The following is a 14,786-nucleotide window of genomic DNA, read 5'->3' on the forward strand; positions in this document are numbered from 1 at the left end:
CTCTAAACGCTTCCTTCCACGGTACAATATCCCCCCTAACTCCTAGCTTAGTTCTTTACAAGCAATAAACGACCTTAAATGATATCCAATAAAGATGATTTTCCAATGTATATGGCCTTTTTAACTTTATTGCTGGACGAAAAGCGATTTTTGCACTACGTGTTAAAGTACAAATTTAATCGTAGTATGCATTTGTCTTAGGAAAGTGCCGATTAATTTTTTACCTAGACGCAAAAAGAGGGATGTTATCAGCTTGATTGCTTTGTATATATGTCCTTGTGTCTGCGACGTACGATTTGAATAAGTTTTAAGGGTCCGAACTTTAAAATGAAAACGCGATTGCGCATTGGTTGGCCGCGTGGTGACGGCGGGTGTCGCACGAGGCGACCGAGGGAATATAACGGAGAGCGGGCGAGTAGCATACTCTGTGCTAGGTCCCAGGTTGGATCACAATGACAAGGTTGCTTAGAAGCGCTTTCATCTCTCACGAGACAGAAGAATGAATGTTAGAATATAAAATTGTTGATGTTGGAAAAGGACAACTACTGAGTTTCTTGCCAGCTTCTTCTCGGTAGAATCTGCTTCCGAACCGGTGGTACGGTCACTGCATACAGACATACTTGACGTTTCAAAAGTATATTAGGCCTACTTGGAATAAATGCCCAAAAAGAGTTATTTGGGGATTTATCATTTCTGTATTTACTCTAGTCTAGTGTTCGAACGTGGCCAGTAACCCTACTGACATAAACGTGTCACTAATCGATTTAGCGTTCCGGTACGATGCGGCGTAGCAGACGATTAAGGGTATGAATTAAAAAAAAAATGACTGCAATAACGTCAGAAGCAAAAATAAAATTTCAATACTACATAAAGGAAAAAATTCGTTTATGAAATGTTATTTAAAAACTGCTAACATGTGTAAGCATCGAAGTTGTGTTATAGTATAAAGGATTACGTAAACGATAGAAAACCTTGGGTATGAGTAATTGCCAAGTACGCCGCTCGCAGAACAATTTTAAGTGACAATGTGAGATGCTGATAACAAGGAGAGCGCCAGGTGCTTTTTTATTGTATGCTATGTTGTATGTTATACGCTCTATGTATGTTAAGGGCTTCGTAGAGGGCGCGTTTGTAACATATGTAGTCATACTAAATTATATGTCGTAGTATATTTATTTTATTTATTATTCCAGCCTATTAATGTCCCACAGCTGGGCCCCGGCACAGGGCTCCTTTGTCATAGGAGACAGGGTTGCGTCATTTATCCCCCATGCTGCTTCAATAAATCTGTCTTTAGCTTTAGTCTTAAGTTACCGAATATAGTTATCTCCATCATCTCACTCACATGTACATAATTTGTTTGTGATTTAAGGGACTTATTTGATTAAGAAATATTTGACTGCAGTTTTAAGGTGAATCCTCTACATGACTTATACCTGTATTATGACTTATTAGGAGATTTAACTTAAAAGTTTTAGTAGAAGTTTTTGTGATAGAGCTCGTCGGGTCAAGTACTAACTGCATGCTTATTTCCGCCGCCACGCAGCATGTCGGTGTCCCGGCGTGACGTGCCGGTGTACACATATGGCTCAGGGTGATGCACACAGCGGCACCTCGCTGCGTCCCTCGCTTTGCGAAGTGTTGCTTTGTCTATAGGCGATGGATTTCAATTGATTCCCATTTATAGTGACAAAGACTTATAATCAATCGGACGGGCCATTTGGTTTTGTTTTTTGTTTTTAAGCTGACAGCCCACCTGATGGTAAGTTGAAACCATCGCCTATATCCAAGGCAACACTTCGCAGGGCATGCCAGGAGCACGTCCCGCGACATGCCGCCCCGGGCCCATGAACCTGAGGCGTCGGTGTTAAGCCATTATTGGTGCGTCAAGGGGTCTGTTTCTGGTGCTGAGCCCACCACCTCGCGGTTCTGAGCGTGTCGGTTTTCAGATGCTGCGCCCCCGGAGATGAGCCCGCGTGGCCGCTCGCTGCCTCCCCCCCCGCCCCGCCATGCCGCGCCCCGCCCTGCTGGCCGCGCTCGCGGTCTACTGCTCCACTCTTGTCGGTAAGTGGCCACACTAGTGCGATGGAACTGGAATATCTTCAAGAATAACATACCCTTTTGGTAATTCTAGAATCTTCCTCATCCTAAAGACGAAGACACCTATTCGGTGCCGCCAAAACAAAGAGGTAGGGGGTAGCGGATTTACAAACAGAAGGACGGAAAAATAAACCAATTACTCACAGTCTCCCCCCACAACATTTTTATGAGCGACATTTCATACTTTTCGTAACTTGAGGACTCAAATATTTGTCTTACCGCCTAAAGTTAAACGCACACCGGCCGTACTCACACCCAACCTGTGTTAAAGACAAATGTTACGCATTAATAATAATAAATGATTTTAATTCAGGTCAAATACCCATATGACAAAAGTTAAAACAAAACATATTGAAAAGATAAGCAAATACAGACTACGATAATATAACTTAAATGAAATTAAAACTGCAACTAATACAAAAAAAATCAATATCAAAATTTAAATAAATATCAAATTACAATTACTAAAACTAACTAATAAAATAATTGTAATAAAAAAATTTATGATCTTAAAGATTTATTGCTACAAAATTATATTTGTTATATTTAATTTATTGCGTTTGAAATTCTTGATTTAAATTTTACTATTCAACTCATGTTAAAAAAATAAACATATTCTGTTATATTATTTGCATGATGCTGAGGTTTTCAGACCCACTAATCGATCCTAGCGGCCGCGCCGACCGCTGAATCATGAGCACGTCTTTGTCAGTAGGGTGGGAACTAGCCACTAGCTCGACCCACCTACCAAAAACTCTTATAACTTGACGAATGGTCCGACCTGACCTGTCTTGAAGTAGCGGGACTTCTGAAAATTTTGTTGTCCTAGGTCCAAAGACTTGAGGAATGTGGAGACATCTCATTCCCAAATGTGCGAGCAACTCGAGAAACTTGCGCGTTTACAACACATTACACAACTCCCCCCTCCCGACAACCCGCGGCCCCTCCCCCCTAGCAGCGGCAGTAATCTGTCAATGCGACGTCCGTTTCAATCATCCGACTTCCATTTTGAGGTTGCATCACTTTAGCATGAGCGGAGCGATTTATTTGCCACAATATTTGAAGCTGCTGCGGACAGAGCTAGAGCGAGAGTCTGTTTTATGTTTAATATCTTGCCTTAATGACTTAACGGATTTCGATGGAGGTATTTAAATTTTAATTCTTGAAATAATACTCGGGAAGTTACTTTGTATCTGCGCTGAGGAAGTGTGTTCTGCAACTTTGAATTGAAGAGCTGATTAAAGTGTGACAGGAGGCATCAGGTCTTATTCCAAATATTTGAACCCTAGCAGGCTAGCATGTCATCATCATCATCATATCAATTATCGGGTCTCCTTCTACAATGAGAAGGGGTTCAGGCCGTAGTCAACCACGCTGGCCCATTGCGGATTGGACTCCACACTCTTTTGAGAACATTATGCAGGTGTTAGGAAATAGGGAATTACAGCACTTTATCTATGATAAACCCGATAATTAAAATAAATATATCAACAAATCATAGTTTGTATACTCATTGATAGTGTATTAAAAATAGAATAATGGCCTTTAGTAGACTGTCAAAGAAAAGTACAGGATCTATGGCGGGTGACGCGAGTTTGACAAGATAGATTGGCGGGAAAGAAAAGTTAGCACGGATTTACATTAATGAATTGAGAAAAGGAGATTAAGTAAAGTATTGTGGATAGAACGTTACAAATTGGGAATTGATGATTTATAATGGAAACGATATACTTAAGGAAATATTGTTGTGACGAAACAAGAGTCGTATGTACTGGTGATGGAGTTGAAAATTGAGGTAAGTTGTTGGTACTATGTTGGTACCTGATGTTGCATCAGATAAGTATATCTCTTTCATTTGGGTCATTTAGGTATCATATATGGTGCCCTCCTCAACATTGTTAGTATTATAGTTAATATCTGAATACCTGGTCATCCATTTCTATATTTTTTAACACAGGCATGCAGGTTTAATCACGATGTTTTCCTTAACCGCATAAACTAGCATGTACAGTCTCATAACGATCTGGTACATTTGATTGGGAAACCAAAACAATAATAAGAATATTGGACGGTTATATTACCATGGTCAGGCCATTCTCATGATTAGTGCTGACGATATGTTTATTTGCTGTAAATAACAAACAGCTATATCTTCTGTGCGAAGAACAACAATATTGACTAATGGCTTGAGACAACATGTAATCACATGTGAGGATTTTCGCTATTTGTCTGAATAAAAAGGTTTTAATATCTGTGACTATTTTTGTTTTTCGCTAACATAATATTATTCTTTATACATTCAGTTTTATTTTATGGGATTAAGAGAATATTATGAAATAGAAATAGAGCAGATATGAAATACTAGTCCTACAATATTATATCCGGTTATACCTTTATTATTACTGCTTCAGTAAAAAGCGATGTCAAAAATTCCCTAACCTCAGTCTGTTTCTCTTTTTTGTCAATCGAAAAGTGATGGTAGCGGGCTAACTAGTTAGGGGTATGGCATTTAAAAGCCATACCTACCCCTAATCTATGTTTTCCTTTATTTACCGAATCACTGCTCTGCTCTTTTGTTGATGAAATATATGATAAGAAATAAATGGGAAACATTTATATATTTTGTCCAGATCGTACAAAATATTAGTGTTAATTAATAACTGTGCGCGGCGTCACGCGAACTCACCCATGAAGCTATTCTTTAGCATTCCATCGAAACACTCCGTCATCCGTTTAAATAGGTATGTATTTAAGAAAATATTTTATTCTATTTTATTTATTTGGGACAGAAAACAATTACAAATTACAACACTATCCAAATAATCTAGTAAGGCGCAGTGGGGCGGTACGGTGTAGGTACAAGTCACACTTACTGTGCTACTAACCTAATTAAAAATTAAAATTTGCTGTCATAGCAGGTTAATGCAAAAACCTCTAGCGCTACTTAAAAGAAACAAAGGAATAGAAAAATTAATTGATTGATTGATATAAAAGAAAAGAAAGATAGAAAACACACATTTCACTAAAATGTTGCTCTCTCTAGATCTAAAAACAAGGTTTTTAGATCTAGAGAGAGCTCAACGTTCTCTCCTCAAAGTAATGCTTTTTAAAAATTATATGTTTCCCACAACACAGCTGTACAGCTTATCTGGGCTGCTTTCAGTAAGAAGCCTGTACATTTTGCGCACAGTTCTAAAAACGCACAAAACCCTGCCACACTCAATTGACAGTCTTCGTAAACGTCGTAAAGATATTGTAGCCAAAACACATCCTGCCAGGACTAAATTTGCCCGTAATCAATTCCAACGGCAATCTCATTATTTGTATAATTTGATTAATAAGAAACTCAATATAAATCCCTTAAACGTACATGCCTGCAGAAAAATTCTTGTTGAGTACCTCTCATCTCTTAGTTACGAAGATGTGGAAAACCTTTTAAAGCGGATTATATAATCACTTGAAGCACATCTATTATTCGTATTATACACATTCACACTCTCACTCATTACACACACACAAACACACACACACACACTCACTCACACACACACACACTCACCCACATATCACATACACACGCGCACACACGCACAACGTTAATTTGCCTAAATATATAATATTTTAATATTTTAAAACGCAACTTACTTCTTTTACGCATACAACGGATATTGTTATGGAAGAGCGGAGTCTTCTGATACAGGTGTAGTACTACTACATCTAAAAGAAGGTTCCAAACTTGCAATCTTGTTAAAACTGTAAAAATTTGGAAAAAAAAATAAACTATTTATTTATTTATGTGACTGTAAACCGCACTTTAGGTACAACGGTTAAACATAACTGCTATAGCCTTACCAATGTGTCGTGTTCTCTGAAATATTGCTCCCCATATTCGAAAGACGCTAGGAAAATGGCGCACGTGCTCAGCGACGCACGTAACGAGTAAGTGGATCGATGTGGAGATACGGCGGGCACAATGTCAATACTTATTACACGGCCTATAACTTAGCAGATGACGGGCCGCTTACCCCGACGGCTGCGTTAGGTTTCAAGCTGAGTTACGTTGGTATTAAAGAAGAATATTCTGTTACTAGACCATATATATATATATATAAAATACCAAATATATATAAAATTTCCTAAAGATCTGTGGTTTCGCTAAACTTAGGTAACAAACAAACAAACATATAGACACACTCATATATATAATATCAGTATGGATTATAGTATGATACTATGATAGGTGGTAGAGTTACTACAAACAGACCAACTTGACGCTTTAAAAGTGCTTTTAATATAGGCCTACTTGAAATGAATTTTGAATTTATAATAATAGCATCTCATAGATGTTATTATTATAAATTGTTGCAGCCCTATGCAGCGTGTTGGGTCTATGCTCTACTTACCGCTCTAATATCCTACAGAGCCTCTGCCCGTTTTCACTAAACCAAGGCATCGCTTAAATCGAATTCTTAACGATTTAGGCGATATCTAAAGAAAAAAAATGCTCCGCCAACTCTTAGGTGATAACTATTGGTGAACGCCTGATTTATGCCTCCTTAGATTTGGCGTTACTTATTCAGGCATTACCCTGTTCATCGTTTGAAAACGAGTATTAGAATTATTGAATAAGTGGATACAATTCTAGGAAAAAGAACTAAAGTATTTATTTACCATTTCGATAATATTCAGAATATAAATAACAGATTATATGATACATTGCTATTTAGCGATAAGGCCGCCAAATTGTACGTTCTACCTTATTGTGCTGTTGTATTTGTATCTCTGTAAATTTTCTCTGTGGTGTACAATAAAAGTGTGTTCATTCATTCATTCATTCATTCATTCATACATACAGACATTCAAGACTACTTGTATTACTCACTGCACTTGTATCGCAGTAATTATTACGAGCTGGAATCTGAAGGAGGTTTTATAGTAAGTAAATTGCTCATTGTTGGAAATTTCAATAGTTGCTTACTCCAACTGCTTTGTTGTGTAAATAACTGCAATCAACTCGCAACTCGCTCATACAACTTTAATTTGGTAATAATTCCTTTGAGTCCTTTTTGTATGTTCGGTTGTTCATAATTTCTTGCATAACTCCCAAACTATTCCGGGCATTTTCATAAATAATCGGAATTATTTACGTAATAATATATTGACTAGGTCCTTAGCTCGACTTTATATAATAATATGACGACCTGGCACAGTGGCGGGCGCCTAGGTCTCATAAGTGAGAGGTCCCGGGTTTGCAACGTATCTGTAGCAATTTGGGAATTTATTATTCCTGAATCTTGTCTGGTCTGATCTGGTGCGATTCTCGTAGGCCGTGGTCACCACCCGACCGACAAAGATGTGTCGCCAAGCGATTTAGCGTTACAATACGATTTCGCGTGGAAACCGATTAGAGGTGTGACTAATAAGTGCCATACTTCCAACAGATCTCACACACGCGTTGTTTTTATGCTTTGTATGTGTGTTTTGTGTAGGAATTCGACTTCACTTTCGGGGGCCGAGTTCGAATCCCAGTATGCATAACGTTTCTATTAGTCTAAGTTATGTGCGTTTTAAGTAATTAAAATATCACTTGCCTCAACGGTGAAGGAAAACATCGTGAAGAAACTTGCATGGCTGTCAATGACGGAAGTCCCCCAATCCACATCCTCCATGCAGCGTGCCGGACTACGGCCTAAAATCCCTTCTCATTGTAAGACCCTTCACCTATAGTGGGCTGGTAACAAAATATCCTTTGTATGTCTTAAGAATGCAAGTAGTAGGTAAGTCGACGAAGAGTGTCTAATTACAATTGACTGTGATGCGAAGATGACGTTCTTTGAAAGAGAACCACCAAAAACATTTCCAGGAAGGTTTAGTCAGACAGGCGTCAGTCGGTATAAATTGTGCTAAAATTAAAACAACTTATGAGTTTTTTTTAAAACCATTAAACTGTTAACTAGGTCAGTCCCCAAGAAGTTGATGGAGGGCAAATTTGAGGGACGCAGATGCCGATATCGGTGAAGTGATGGATTAGATAGAGCCGTAAGGTTACGACATACCGTGGGTTTATAGACATAACAACAATGGGAACAGGGCAAGAACAAGAGGTAGGTACGGACAGCTCACAATAATATTCCGCGCGGCCAAAACCGCTGGCCGATGTAGTGCGAGGTCGCACAGCCCCGCTTAAACTGAGAGCGGTGAATCATGTATGTTAATTCAATGCGAACAGGAACACTTGATATCTTAGAGCGGGCTCTTTACAACTGTGCGCTCCTGGTACTTTAGTGCAACTCAGTTGTACCTCGCACTTCCTGCAACTTAACTAACTACTCTAAAATGTTCACATTTCCACATTCGCTTCTTTATTAGTTATCTTTGAGTTTAGGTATGAAATTTATTCATTACTGTTGGGTTCCAGTTCCATAAGTAATTATGTGTGTACCTACATTTGGTCGCATATTAAATCAGTCTGTTATCCACTGCCTGGTTTTATTGCGTCATACGTAACTATTACAAACCTTTGTAATGAAGTTTTTATTAATAAAGTACTTACAAGTACGTTACGTCATTAACATAATGACCCTGTGATCGCTCGGGAGAAACTATCGCCGACATCGCAGTAAAAGGCATATACTAATGGCGGCTCGGTTAAAGCGCTCAGGCCGCGATTGCAATACAGTCCAAATTCTGTCGGTTCCGAAAGTTTTTGTATGCATCTTCTATTTATAAAATTAATAATTCCTCCAAGTGTTTGTAGTAATTGTAATAAAAATTATAAAATCAATAGGATTATTACTTCTTTTCCAGTGAAAAAGTACCCTGTGTATTTTTTTATATTTTATTGCTCTCGAATACAAATGCGCACCAAAAACTTAAATATAGCCTGTATCATGTCCAGCACATACACTATTTTGATGCAAAAATCACGTCAATTTCCTGGTCCGTTGATGCGTGTAAGAACACTGAACCAACAAACGCACATTCGTATTTATAACACAGAAGTTCGGATATATTTTAATTAAAACCCTCCGCGATCTCCCACCGAGCATATATGTGTTTAAGAGATGAATACATTCAACTCAAATAGATATTTAAGAGGAAACTAAACGTAAGGGAATTGTGACCGCGCAACCCAAATGGACTTCAGATTACGCAGAATAGAACAATACACAGTACCTAATTCCACACAATGCATATAAACGTAATTCCATCCACGCGATTTTAGTGTTATTGCTTTACGCATTAAGGGGTGTTTTGGGGCGTACTTCTGCGGTTTAAGGGATGACTGTACAGTGATTTATGAGCTTAATTTACATTGAGGGAAAATGGATCAGCGGGGATTGAGTTTTTCCCGACGCCACTTTTAGGTAGAAAGCGTTTGTGATTTGTTGATGTTTTGCTCGCTAAAGTGTTTTTAAAGTATCACCATAGTCTTTTAATATCCGACAGTCCCACAGCTGGGCACGAGCCGGCTCTGATAACAAACGGAGATTTGGAACCCATTACGCTCTTTGAACGCGAGTTGGTGGGTATTTAATTTCTATTATACGATATTTATAATAACCAGGACAGACCAAGTATTTATTAAATTTCGTGCTGACCCAGGAATCGAACTCAAAACCTCGTTATTTATAGGCATACTGATAACTGGAACAAAAAGGCAGCCACAAAAAATACACCGTATTTTGGACGGAAAGAGCCTCTATCTTTGAAAGGTTTTCCAACTACTTAACGATTTCTTCCAGAGAATTGCGTTCGTGCTATAGCCCGTCTAGTACTCGTATATCTGGCGTGAACCAACTGATTTCGTGAGTTTAAATGTACTCTATATCCGTATCCAGGATAAAAGCTATCGATTTGCGAAATTTCATCGTGATCGGTGCAATAATTAGGCCGAACATAGGTATAAAAGAATAGACAAACAGAGCCACTGATACTCTACGTGCCTACTTCAATGTTAAAATACCGAGAAACTACAAACCAGAAGCTGTCTTTCGTCACTGCGTGAAATGAGGACAAAACAACAAATATAATATCGCATTTATAATGTTAGCAGAGATCTGATGCTTTATGCTGATAAATTTATAACTAGATCCGGCTAACTCCCCGCTATCTCGGTAAGAGTACACGCTTGCAAGCCTCAAGTGGATTCCGCAAGTTTAATATTGATTCTATCAATAAATACCTACTCCTAGATTGAACCCTCGTTCCATCTAGTCTCTTCTGCATCAGTATAAATAAAAACACAATCCATACTAATAATTTATATTATGCGGTGTGTGTTGTTTGTCCTTCCTTCACGCCGTAACTAAGCAACCGATAAACTTGATTTTGTTTTCAGAGTTAGTTGAAAGTACGGAGAGTATCATAGGCTTTATTGATTACCTCAGGAAAACACACAGTTCCAACAGGATATTTAATAAACGCGAAAAACACAACTGCTTTAACAATTATTCATTGTAAAGTCAACATCTCCTGAGGATGCTCCGGTGTCGGAGCGAAACGTGCGTAGAAGGTACATCGGAGAAGATCTGTCTGGTGTGGAATATAAGGATTGAAGAAATTATAAATTACACCCTACAGATTCTCCTGCTTTTCGCGGATAATAGAAAATTAAGCTTAATTTTCATAACACTACAGCTTTCTCCAACCAGATCCCGTAACACATGACACTATAAAAGTACGGAAAATATACAGGCCTATATAAGTTTGCTAACTGCGTAGGCTTAGCTCAGCTTGCCCGCTAGTGCCTATGTATGGGCTTACAATCCAAGGTTTGCTTACTAAATTCCAAAATCCAAGTAATATACATCGTAGTGAGCCCCTCAGAGTGTAGCGCCTACTCAATCGCCATTTGCATTCGGAAAAACAACCGGCACTACCCGCAGCCTCGCAATCTCCACGACGGCCTCGAAGACGTCCCCTATCCTCTCTGTCCTCTATTTTATTATCGGAAATCGTATCCCCGCGCACATACAAATAAATTGCGACCGTATCCCGGGGGATTTGATTTGAAACTCGCTCGCCACCAACAATACCGTCTAATCCGCACAATCAACAGAATTCTATACGCTCGACTCAGGGTTGCCACTCGACTGACTTTCAAATTATAAACGGGAGTTACTAAACTGAGAGTGCTAGTCAAGTACCTTAGTGTCAAGATAGGTGCACTGTAGTCACTATTTGGTTATTATCGGGTTTTGCATTATAGAGACATTATTATAACGACGGGTAGAATATGAGTTCATAAATATTTGACTTTTAAAAAGAGCAGGTGCTAAAGTTTCATGTGTGCTTCTCTTTAGGAGATTCTGATTTCTGGTATTTGAAGTGTTGACAAACAGACAGATTGGATGTGAAATGAGCTTTTGTATTGCTGATACATAAGCTCAGTAAGAAAATTTGTGCAAGTAATTAACTCGAAAAGTTAACAAAAAGTGTTAGTATAATAGCTATAATGGGACGAAGCGTGCTTTTACAGCGCTATCGCCCCGTCATGCTTACACAATTTTCCTTTTAACTATTACTAGCGCGTAATGTAATTTTACTGCAATAGCTTGGCGAAATCAACAATATTCGAACTGAGTTTATATCTTAAAATCGTAGTTATTATTGAAATAGTTTAATCAATGTTGTTGACGATGATGTTTCTGATGTTTCCTTCAACGTTAAAGCAAGTGATATTTTAATTGCTTAAAACGCACATAGCTTAGAAACGTTAGTGGTGCGTCGTGCTGGGATTCGGCCTCGGCCCTCGAAAGTGAAGCCGAATTCCTAACCTAGACTATTACTCATACGCATTAATCATGTTCGCAGTTCGCTTCATTTTTTTTTCTATGTTGCTATAGTATGCTATGACCTAATTTGGATATATATATTTACTCATATTTTAATACAATTACCTCGTATCTGGTATATCACCTATAAAAATTTGAACGATCTGAACGAATCCTTGGTATCTAGCAACCCTATCCATTTCAAGGCATAGAATAAAATAAATGTGGCAGATACGCATTGTTGAATATCTGTAATTCCATCTTATGAATGTTGACTAAATTCGCGTTCGCTTCCCAACCTCCCCCCCGTTCCGCAGTGCCCGGGGGAGGGGGGTTGTGGCGATGGGTTCTCTTATCGCTAACAGTTAACTGTAATTGTGTCGCTTAATCTTTCCGCTTTACTTGTTTTTCAGGTGAGATACCGATTGTGCGATTTTTTCTTCCCACCGACGCTACAATGTTTTGACTACTTATGAGTTATATGCCTTTGCATTTGTTAACATTTTCAAAAATAGGCAAGCATGGTTTTGCTTTGTTTTTACTATAGTTAAACTCGGTGCGAGTCAGACTCGCGCACGCAGGGTATCTATGAAATCACGTCGTTGATATGGGAATTAAGTTTTATTTTATTTTCTTACGAAATTTTATTTTATTATTAAGTGATTTCGAAACTGAATATTCTGTGAATAGTTGAAGCGTCTTCCTGTTGCCGTTATCAATGTCGCACAAAAAAAACACGCTTGTTGCTTGGAACCTCCTTGAATATTTATTTGATTCCGTTTTTGGTATTTGTTGTTATAGCGGCAGAAATACATCATCCGTGAAGGTTCCAAATGTTTTACTATCACGGTTTGTGAGATACAGCTTGATAACAGACAGACACACGGACCGCGGAATCTTAGTAATAGGGTCCCATTTTCCCGTATGGGTACGGAATCCTCAATATAAAGAACACAAGTTTATTTTTTTCGCGGCTACCTTTTGGTGAGGTGTGCCACTTAAGGTGAAGGAATCTACCAGTCGCATTGTTCACAGTAGGTAGGTAGGTACTTATGTATATTAGTAAAAGGAGCTCACTGTATGAATTAATTAGTCTATGTCGGACCCGCCCTGTCGCAACGCAGATACATTAGTTGCAGCCTTGTCTGCGGACGATACGTTGCTGTTCCATTAAAGCCCCTAAAGACACGTACAAGTAGCCGAAGTTACATAATATTGCTTGTACAAATTTACAGAATGTAGCTTGTGGTAAGAGCAAGCCAGCAATTTTTTTTTTTTTTATTCCACAAGTTAGCCCTTGACTGCAATCTCTCCTGCCGGTAACTGATGATTCATACTTAGGTGGTGGCGGGCTAATCCGTTAGGAAGTATGGCAATTAGTTTAGGAATTATAAATTGCCAAATCAGCCCGGCCGCAAATCGAACGTCCAACTTAAAACCATAGCGCTCATCACTGCGCTAGAGAGGTTGTCAAAAAGTCTATTCTGGTGTTTAAAAAGTGTTTGCGAAAGTTAAGCACAGTTCTTTAATGATGATTGATGTTTTTAGATAGAAGCTTAGATGCTAATATAGAAGCGCGTATGCTTCTATAGAATCTTCTATACTGCTATAGAAGTTTGTTTGCTGCTAAAGAAGCGTGAATATTGCTATAGAAGCATATATGCTGCTCTCGAAGTTTAGATACTGTTACAGAAGAGTGTTGCTGCAATAGAAGCTGTGGACTATTCGTTCATAGAATAAGAATATCTTGGAGTTTTTAAACGGCATATCAATGTGCGATATATCTAATAGGAATTTACATTGATACTGTAATCTTTCTGACACGATGCATAGTACAGAACAGTATAAGTTCAAAACTTACACCATTAATTTGAGCAGATCACGATTACTTGCATATGCGGTTCCTAGTTGAGACTCCAATGTTTGCCAACTTAAGTAAAACGAGGCACGTCAAAGAATGTAGCTTGCTTTGACGCTTGGTAAGCAGTATTCATTTCTAGTTGGGATTAGAACCCGGAACTTTCACAGCAGGTGACTTGTACTGTGTCATAGAGGTCGCGTCTAATTTAAGTAAAAACTTAATATTTTCCTTTCATATAACCACTGGTGATATAAAAGCAAGTACCAGGGTCACATAGCCCGCTAAGCGGCAAGCTCCCCTCTTTTGAAAGTCATTACACTGAGAGCGTCTCAACTCGTATTAAAAATAAACTCAATTGCTTCCCTTTCATATTGCAAGTGTATCCCATTATCCTTCATGTTTTTATGGGGTTTGGAGTGCTCCATTACATTAAGAACATTTATTTTACTCGCCAAATCGCACTGCGACAGTGTGGTGGGTCTGGTCTGTATATCGTCTTTTGGGCATAGGTATTTTGTAGGGAGTTACAAATACCATGGTCTTGAGCCGCTTCGGTTCAGTTGCCCTGATACTCGCTTGATGTTATCTTTCTTATTAGTGGAGTATTGGTATTAGTCGTATTTAAGTACCGTTTTGGCCAGAAACCATAGTTTAAATTATCTATAAATTTATGGTCTGTGACGTTTTTGGAACTCGGCTATGCCGTAACTGTCAACTGACACCTGTCAGACACTCAACTTTTACCGGCGCTTATTTCAGGTAGGATCACGCGCATGGAGTCCTTTTCTTGTTTTTTGTGCGTTTTTTGTCGCTCTGAATTAATAAAGTAGTTGTGAGCAGTGGCCACAACAAGTACTTATGAGATGAACGTCATGTTAACTTGAGCAAATCAAAAATTCCCTAATTCAGCAACTATAAAGGCGAGCGACTTTGACTTTGTATTGTTATATTAATATGAAACGTGAAATTTTGGAATCGATCCAGCGTTGGTCTCCAGAAAACACCATTAAAAAGCTGCTCTTCAAAAACTCTAACAAACAGGTCGTGTC

The 14,786-nt window shown here is 38.6% G+C and overlaps 1 protein-coding gene across 1 annotated transcript in view; it reads left to right on the top strand.

Moving 5' to 3' along the window:
- The window catches only part of LOC120634715, a 91,606-nt gene that overhangs the window by 11,500 nt on the left and 65,320 nt on the right, over positions 1-14,786 (top strand). Inside the window, exon 2 of the mRNA XM_039905488.1 lies at positions 1,950-2,064. Within this exon, the coding sequence (XP_039761422.1) occupies positions 2,010-2,064 (55 nt within the window). The 5' untranslated portion in view covers positions 1,950-2,009. The remainder of the gene's footprint in view (positions 1-1,949; positions 2,065-14,786) is intronic.

Source organism: Pararge aegeria, chromosome 25 (genome assembly GCF_905163445.1).
Source record: "Pararge aegeria chromosome 25, ilParAegt1.1, whole genome shotgun sequence".
Lineage (NCBI taxonomy): Eukaryota > Metazoa > Arthropoda > Insecta > Lepidoptera > Nymphalidae > Pararge > Pararge aegeria.